This window comes from Triticum aestivum, chromosome 2A, assembly GCF_018294505.1.
Source record: "Triticum aestivum cultivar Chinese Spring chromosome 2A, IWGSC CS RefSeq v2.1, whole genome shotgun sequence".
NCBI classification, from domain to species: Eukaryota; Viridiplantae; Streptophyta; class Magnoliopsida; order Poales; family Poaceae; genus Triticum; species Triticum aestivum.
Genome location: NC_057797.1, coordinates 123639489 through 123648518, shown reverse-complemented (window position 1 = coordinate 123648518; position 9030 = coordinate 123639489). Strand labels below are relative to the sequence as shown.

General features: G+C 46.9%; 1 protein-coding gene across 1 annotated transcript; it reads left to right on the top strand.

Moving 5' to 3' along the window:
* The first annotated feature begins 1012 nt into the window (after window positions 1-1012).
* LOC123187931 (probable calcium-binding protein CML13) lies at window positions 1013-3614 on the top strand. The gene is made up of 7 exons (XM_044599928.1): window positions 1013-1255; window positions 1570-1687; window positions 1778-1814; window positions 1903-1930; window positions 2305-2457; window positions 3089-3191; window positions 3299-3614. The coding sequence occupies exons 1-7, from the start codon at window positions 1253-1255 to the stop codon at window positions 3361-3363; spliced, it is 507 nt and encodes a 168-aa protein (XP_044455863.1). The 5' UTR covers window positions 1013-1252; the 3' UTR covers window positions 3364-3614.
* Window positions 3615-9030: the final 5416 nt, after the last annotated feature.

Genomic DNA, 9030 nt, shown 5'->3' with positions numbered 1-9030 from the left:
AGGTGGGTTTTGGGCCACTTTGAAGGGGTGTTGGGCTGCAACACACGAGGCCTTTTCAGTCCCTCGGTTAACCGTTGGAGTATCAAACGAAGTCCAAACGGCACGAAACTTGACAGGCGGTCTACCGGTAGTAAACCTAGGCCGCAAGACAAGTATCGGTCTAATCCGAAAACGTTTAACGCCTGCACATGAAAAGAGGTAGAAAGGGACACCGGAGGACATAGGAGCGCCGGAATGCAAAACGGACAACGGGGAAAATGCTCGAATGCATGAGACGAATACGTATACAAATGCAATGCACATGATGACATGATATGAGATGCATGACAAAGACAAAACAACACGAAGACAAAACCCGACAACGAGGAAATAACATAACTTAGTGCCGGAAACGGCAAGAGTTGAAGTACAAATAAGGTAAATTACATCCGGAGTGTTACAACATGATGGGCAGAGGAACCTCCGACGCGCTCAACGTGTTCGACAAAATGAGATGCCAAACCTGGTGGGTGTTAAGCTTTGTTGTTAAGTCCTAATCATATGCATATGCAACCAAACGCCGGATGAAAATTGCATCTCGGTGACATGACCCTCAAATGCAGGCAACCAATCAACTGATTATCTACGTTTTTGACCCTGTTTTTGTTTATCCAGATCCTGCTCAGCCTGGCTCGTTTTTTCCCTCTGAGCCAGACCCGACAGCGAAAGCAACTAAACACGCCCTGTATGAAGCAAAATTAAATTTCACTGCGACATAATCTTGTGCCACGCCAGAAAGTCATCCACCATCACCGTCACCAAGACAACGCTGAAAAAAGAAGGTACCTGTCGTCATACCTTTGGAGGATGAAGACTTCATCCAAAATCCCAAAATTTCTTAGTTGCCCCAAAAGGAGTCTGCATCAGGCAACATGGCTTCTGATTTATTTTCCTTTGACTGAAATTTCCTTTATTTTGCTTTTCTTACGAAGTAATATGTTTCACTCCAGAAAAATAGTCTCGGACACGTCAAGCGCGGTAAAGATATGAATTCGATCTCCCACCGGACGCGGCCCGGTCCAATACCTTCGACCGTCCAGCCCTCTCCGAGCCCCTCGTCCCAAGCAAACGCCGACGCGTCACAGCTCCTCCTTCGCGACCAGATCGACGGCCGCCTCACCCTCATCGTTCTTCCCCTCGGGCACCGGCAGATCCACGCGGGCGGCGACCCTCTTCGTCGGCGGCTCACCCTACGCGACGCTCTTCTCTAGCCATGGTGAGCTCCTTGCCCTCCTCTCCCTCTAGATCCCCTTCTTCCTTGCGAACCGTCGCCGCCGAATTCGGGCAGGCACCGAGCCCGTGATCCGTGTCCGTCGCTTGCAGCATAGGCGGCAGCTGTTTATATTGAATTCCTGTGCTAATATAAAGCAGCTATCTTTGAAGATTTAATTCCCTGCATGAACATTTACACAACGGTTATCCTATTTGCCGGAATGATTTGTTATGACCTTTGCTGATAATCTCGACTGATATTCTGATAACATCATCCTGCGCATTGACCCGCTTCTGGTATGTCTGCTTTTATTGTAGTCTACAATGAAGGGACAGACAAGGAGGGAGAGGCCTAGGACTCGCCCCCATGGCCTCACGCAACAGAAGAGGCAGGAAATAAAGGAAGCATTTGATCTTTTCGACACCGATAACTCTGGTAATGAATCTGTTCCTTCACTGGCCTGGTTATTCCCCGATGCAATATTGGTTAGTTGGGCTGATGTTCTTCAACGTGTTCGCATTGCAGGAACCATCGATGCCAAAGAGTTGAATGTTGCGATGAGGTACTAGTAATTTCATAGTCATTGTCATTTTAACGCCATTTTCTCATGTAAAAAATAACGGCCCTAACTTTGTTGCTTTTGTTTGTAGAGCCTTGGGATTTGAGATGACAGAGGAGGTACAGTTCATCCACCTTGCTAGCTCTTTCGTTTTGCATTTCCTCCCACCTTACCAGGAGAGCTTGTAGTTGTCTTGCTCCTGTTGGATCATAGAAATGATCAAACATCCATTGCAGATAAAGTGGTTAAATTTTGCTTCTTGAATAAGTAATGCAATACTCGATGAACATTCCTAGAAGGATAGATAATTGACCTGCATTGCAATTCTTAATTAATGACGTTTGTTATCCAAACATGTTCTTTTTGGTATATATTTTCTCTCACCTTAAAAATCTAGCTGGTTAATGAATCCTTCCTTTACTACTAGGGTACTCTATAATGTATTGAGGAAATCCCTCCTACTGACACTCCACCCTGCTTTTGGATAATGCAGCAAATCAATCAGATGATTGCTGATGTTGACAAAGATGGCAGTGGATCGATAGATTATGAGGAGTTTGAGCACATGATGACTGCCAAGATTGGGGAGAGGGACACTAAAGAAGAGCTTACAAAAGCGTTCCGCATTATTGACCAAGATAAAAATGTAAAGTTTCTCAATATTCCTTTGTTCTACATATATTGTTGAATATGAATCTGGTTCACTGCAACTTTCCAGGTTATAAACTGGTTAGCTTTACTTTATCAGACAATTGGAATTTTGTCTTTAGCGGACAATTGACCATTTTAATTCTTTCAGATGTTTAATGAGTTGACTTGTTTTCTTACTTCTGGATGCTTACTGGTTCGACCAGTTTCATAAATAGTTAAAATTTACTATTCCCTCTGAGTCACAATCTAAGTCGTTTTAAAATCTTTAATACAGAAAAAAATATCAACTTCTACAACATTTAATTGATACCTCTAGATTCATGGGGAGATATACTTTCCTAATGTATGTATACTTAATTTATCTAAAGCAACATACTTTTTGTAGAAATTAATGGTTGAATATGGTTGAATTTTCCCCTTGGAAAACCATATTAGTCTAAAACGGTCTAGATTGTGACAGTAGTACTGGATGCTTTTTGGTGGTTTGGTGCAGAATGGCAATTTGATATCTTTTCTAATGCTAGGTGGAGCTCAATGTGTGAATGAAACACATACCTATTTTGTAAATCTACCATTGTTTGAACAGAGTGTTGCCATAACTCTAGTATGCTGTGTGACTCGTGCAGGGGAAGATTTCAGATGTTGATATTCAGCGCATTGCCAAAGAGTTGGGTGAAAACTTCACTCTCCAAGAGATCCAAGAAATGGTTCAAGAGGCAGATCAAAATGGTTAGCCATTTCAACTCACTTTGCTGAGAATGGAAGAGCTTCATTTTTCTGAAACTTTATCCTACTGGAGAATCAAGTGACTTAGCTTCATTTCTGTCCCATCACAGGTGACGGCGAGATAGATTTTGGCGAGTTTGCGAGGATGATGAAGAAGACCAGCTATGGCTACTAGGCAGGGATGGCATCTGCGAGCGTCTGGATCTTTGTGCAGTTGTTCAATAACCACCGCGTGTCTGTCTGATGTATTTACTGCTCTGTTTCCTCCGAGCGATCCTGTTGAACTCTGTACTTGTTATGGTAACATAATATCTCTGCGATGGAGGTGTCCGACCGCACCATCATCTACCCTGTGTTTTCACAATGTGGTGATCTGCAAAGTATATGATGATCCAGGTTTGCCATAGCCAGTTGGTGTTTACCTGACATTTGGCTGCCTCTTGACGTTGGCAGTGTGAGTTGCTGAATGAAATGGGTGGTTTGGCACTACTGGATGGTGCTCGCACATTAGTACAGGAGAGCAAGCTCGGTTTATCAATAGCCCTCAGGCACCAAGAAAGATGAAACTGGTGGCTGGCTAGAAACAAAGTTAATACTGGCGAGAAGAAGCTTAACTTAGGCCCTGTTCAGAATCTCTCTGCTCCACTCCGCGGAGCTCGGTTTGAGCAGCTCCATAAAAAACTGCAGGAGCCTGCTCCGCTCTGGGAGCTGAGTCATGGGAGCGGAGAGAAACCGAACAGGCTCTTAGTGGAGGTGATGATCCATGTGAGGAGGACGGCGGCTGATTTTGAGACCTTTTTCCTGAAGAAACCAAAGGAAAAGACGGCTGTACACAATAGCCTGGGCGCGCACGGCGAATGATATTCTGAAGGTAAACGTGGATGGCAGCTTCATGCCTGATGGAAAGACTGGGGGCTGGGGTTTTATTCTCACAGATGCTGAGGGAGACGCGGTAGGAGCTGGAGCTGGAGCTGGCAGGCTGCTATCTTTACAAGCTGACGCTGAAGCTTGTTGTGCTGCGTTGCAAGCTGCGCAGGCATGGGGGATGATGACACGCATCACCTTGGTAATGGATGGCCCAGGAACTGGTGGCTGCCATCTCAAGTAGTAATGCTTATGATCTTTCACCAAACGGCATTCTGTTTGGAGAGATTAATAAAGCCTTTGTGGGTTTGAACTTTGTTGCTTTTTAGTTGTTTTTTGTCCTATGAATTGTAATAAGAGTAAGTTTAATAAGGTAGTCCGAAGGCTGTAAAGGATTAAAATAGAGGGTGTGCTACGCGTCGGTTGGGTGATGTTAAGAAAGATCTGCCGCCTCGGTAGCTGTTGGATGGCGAGCTCGGCAGCCATCCGATCTTCGTCCTGTGAGCGTGCGCCAGCCTTTGCAATGCTGAGCGTAACACGAGCCTTGTTGTGCTCCTGCCAAACTGTTTTTCTTTGAAACAAGTCCTGTAAAAAAAAGACCCTTGTTGCAGAAAGAAAAATTCCGTTGTTGCCCCCTTTGCAACAAATGTAGTGTTGTGTTCGGCCATCTTCAACAAGAGGCTTGTTGCGTAAAATAAAAGGCGCGTGCTAGGCGGCATCCGGTTGTCGCTGGCCAAACTACAACCGCGTTGATAGCCATCAGATGCTCAGCGCTAGCGCCTAGCCGTCCGATCTTCTCTTTGCTGGCCTGCTTCTCCTATCTCGTCGTCCTCGTTGTAGAACCTATGGTGCGCACCGTGGTTCGCCTAACCCTGATGCGGCACCGCTCCCAGCAAAAAGTCGTCGATCGACACACGTGGCTCCGGTAGCATCTCCGGCGATCTTACAACAGTGGCTTGCAGCAACACCGCCCCGTCGTAGCAACTCCGACGTCCTCGCAGCAACGCCCCCCATAGTAGCAAACTCCGGCGACCTCGCAACAGAGCTCGCGGCAACGCCACCGTTGTAGCAACTCTGGCGGCCTTGCAGCAGTGGCTCACAGCAACACCGCCGCGGTTCGTCGCAGCATCGCCAAAGCCGTCGGGCGTCGAAGCACCTGGGACATCGTCGCAACATGGTCACAACGTTGAGGCAACCAGGCTACCATTGCCGGCCGTGTCCCAGCAGCCGTCGCAGCATCAGCGTGCGGTCGACGTCCTTGCCGCACCATCTCCCAACAATGTCAGCCATCACAGCATTGCTCGCGGCAACTCCGGCAGCTTGTAACTGTAGTTGCAGCATCACCGGAAGGCCCCCACGATGACGAGCACCTCTCACAGCTCCAACAAGCATTGTCATCGGCGTTGCTCACATCAATGCCACCGTTGTAGCAACTCCGACGGCCTCATAGCAGCAGCTTGCTGCAATGCCACCACAGACCGTCGCAATATTATTGCCGCAGTCGCCGAGCTCGAAGCACCATGGGCCGACGTCGCAGCATATGTGGCGGGTCGCCCCACCAGCCTGCAACATCCCCTCCCCCTTCCTTTGCGTCGTAGCCTGGTGTTTCTAGCGGAGTTGGCTGATGGCTGCATCCACGATGAGATTTGGCGTTGGAGAAGGAAAGAGAAGTAGGATAAGATAAGAAGGAAGGAATGGCCGAGAGAAAGCGGTGGTGGGTGGAGAAGGGAAGAGGAAAGAGATGAGTGGGAGAGACGCGCGTGGGTACGTGGCAAGCCGTGGGCGTGGCTGGCGCACTGGATGTCTGCATCCGGCTGATTTAGAGTGTTTTCCAAAACAAAATCCCCTTTGTCGCTCGCTGCCGCAATTTGCAACAGTGTTGTTGCTGTAGAAACTCATCTCTGACCTTTTGCTAGACGTGACATGGTGCTGGAGGCCGGGACATGGAGGCGCAAAGGAGGATGCAAACGACCTCTTGCTGGACGTGATGGTGGTACTAGAGACCGGGACGTGGAGGCACAGAGGAGGATGCTGGTGGCCATCCTGGAACATGTATGTCGCCGGCGACGGGCTAGCACGCGCGACGTGGCTGCCTTCGAGCGTGAAGGAGGGTGGCCTAGGTCGCGTTGAGGGGGAGGCCTCGATTCATGGTGGCGCGGCAGGGAGGTGCCGACGGCTGCAGTGGTTTGTGGTTTGTTGAATGCGATGAAAGGGGGAAGAAGAAAAGGATGAATAAAATAATTGGCTCGCATTTGTTGTGTAGGAGATAAGGTAGAGCAAGGGACCCATAAAAGATGCGTGACATGCGTATGAGGCTGGTTGCGCGATGGAAGTGTAAAACAACCTTTGCAACAAGCACTATGTTGCATTTCTTGCTTTGAAACAGGGGCCAAGTTGCAAAGGTTAGATATGATTGCCCGTCGTTTGATCAAAATCAGATCTGATGACCGCAGAGCTGGTTGACACGCTCAGCTTCATCCGCCGAATGAAGGGTAGCGTTTTTCTTAAAATAGTTTATTGTGCTTAGTTGGACGAGAGACAAGAGGAAAAAGAACAGAAGAGAGACCGTAAATTAACAGCCAGCTGCAGCACGCGTCTTATGAAACATTGTGAGAATGTAAGATGGATCATGTGATATTAAAATAGTACTTCTATATAGCTAGCTATTATATATATCGGCTATTAGGTTGACTATAGATGACATGACAACATCTTATAGTCAGGTGGCTATATTATTAATGATGCTCTAAGTTGATTGCCGTATGGCTGCGCGGGTGCTCCTACCTTCGTCCAGGCCCTGGTTGTCGACGATCTGGTTTGATATTATGTTTAATGAAAAGATTTATTCTATTTAGAAAAAAAAGTCCTCATGCACCGACGTGTGATTAGTTTGAGGCTTTTGCCCGTAGCTCCAGTTTGGTCCAAAACCAGCTACTACTAGCATACTCCCTTCATCCTTAAAAGTGTACTTTCAATTTTGTTGTAGGGGCAAACTATCTCAAAATTTATTCGAGTTTGTGCAAAAATATATTAATGTTTGTGAAACTAAATAGGTATATAATGAAAATATATTTTATCATGCATCTAATGGTACTAATTTGACAACATAAACGTTGGTGTATTATTGTATAAATACAATCAAACATAAAAAAGTTTGACTTTTCAACAAAATTAAAAGTACACTCTTCAAGAATGGAGAGAGTAGGAGCAAATGTCGTATGTGGTTGCCCGACGAGTGGATGCCCCCCCCCCCCCCGCCCCCGAGCATTTAACCAAAATCTGGAGAACAATACCCCACGGTACGTGCCAACCTAGTGGATAGACCCCACATTCGATTGCCGCCGAGGAGGAGGTGCAGCTCATGAGGCGGGTGTTGGGGAATGCAGTAATTTCAAAAAAAAATTCTACGCACACGCAAGATCATGGTGATGCATAGCAACGAGAAAGGAAGAATGTTATCCACGTCCCCTCGTAGACCGTAAGCGGAAGCGTTATGACAACGCGGTTGATGTAGTCGTACGTTTTCACGATCGACCGGTCCTAGTACCGAAAGTACGACACCTCCGCGATCTGCACACGTTCAGTTCGGTGATGTCCCACGAACTCTCGATCCAGCTGAGTGTTGAGGGAGAGCTTCATCAGCACAACGACGTGATGACGGTGATGATGATGCTACCGTCGCAGGGCTTCGCCTAAGCACTACGATGATATGACCGAGGTGGATTATGGTGGAGGGGGGCACCACACACGGCTAAGAGATCAATGATCAACTTGTGTGTCTATGAGGTGCCCCTGGCCACGTATATAAAGGATGAAGGGAGGAGGAGGCCGACCCTCATAGGGCGCGCCCAAAGTGCGGAGTCCTACTAGGACTCCCTAGTCCTAGTAGGATTCCACCTCCCACATGGAATAGGAAAAAGGGAAGGGAGAAGGAGAAGGAAGGAAGGGGGCGTCCCCTTTCCTTAGTCCAATTCGGACCAGTCCATGAAGAAGGGGCGCGGCCACCCTAGGCCTTTCTCTCCTTTCCCGTATGGCCCATTAAGGCCCAATACGAATTCCCGTAATTCTTCGGTACTTCGAAAAATACCCGAATCACTCAGAACCTTTCCGATGTCCGAATATATCCTTCCAATATATTGATCTTTACGTCTCGACCATTTCGAGACTCCTCATCATGTCCCCGATCTAATCCGAGACTCCGAACAAACTTCGGTCATCAAATCACATAACTCATAATACAAATCGTCACAAAATGTTAAGCGTGTGGACCCTACGGGTTCAAGAACTATGTAGACATGACCGAGACTCATTTCCAGTCAATAACCAATAGCGGAACCTGGATGCTCATATTGGTTCCTACATATTCTACGGAGATCTTTATCGGTCAAACCGCATAACAACATACATTGTTCCCTTTGTCATCGGTATGTTACTTGCTCGAGATTCGATCGTCGGTATCTCAATACCTAGTTCAATCTCGTTACCGGCAAGTTTCTTTACTCGTTCCGTAATGCATCATCCCGCAACTAACTCATTAGTCGCAATGCTTGCAAGGCTTATAGTGATGTGCATCACCCAGAGGGCCCAGAGATACCTCTCCGATACACGGAGTGACAAATCCTAATCTCGATCTATGCCAACTCAACAAACACCATCGGAGACACCTGTAGAGCATCTTTATAATCACCCAGTTACGTTGTGACGTTTGATAGCACACAAGGTGTTTCTCTGGTATACGGGAGTTGCATAATCTCATAGTCTGGGGAACATGTATAAGTCATGAAGAAAGCAGTAGCAATGAAACTGTAACAATCATAATGCTAAGCTAATGAATGGGCCTTGTCCATCATATCATTCTCCTAATGAAGTGATCCCATTCATCAAATGACAACACATGTCTATGGTTAGGAAACATAACCATCTTTGATAAACGAACTAGTCAGGTAGAGGCATACTAGGGACACTTTGTTTTGTCTAT

Excerpts from the sequence above, each read along its gene's own strand:
- LOC123187931 (XM_044599928.1), top strand. Across the intron at positions 2,458-3,088 it reads TTATTGACCAAGATAAAAAT|GGGAAGATTTCAGATGTTGA; the intron begins GTAAAGTTTCTC and ends TGACTCGTGCAG. Across the intron at positions 3,192-3,298 it reads TCAAGAGGCAGATCAAAATG|GTGACGGCGAGATAGATTTT; the intron begins GTTAGCCATTTC and ends GTCCCATCACAG.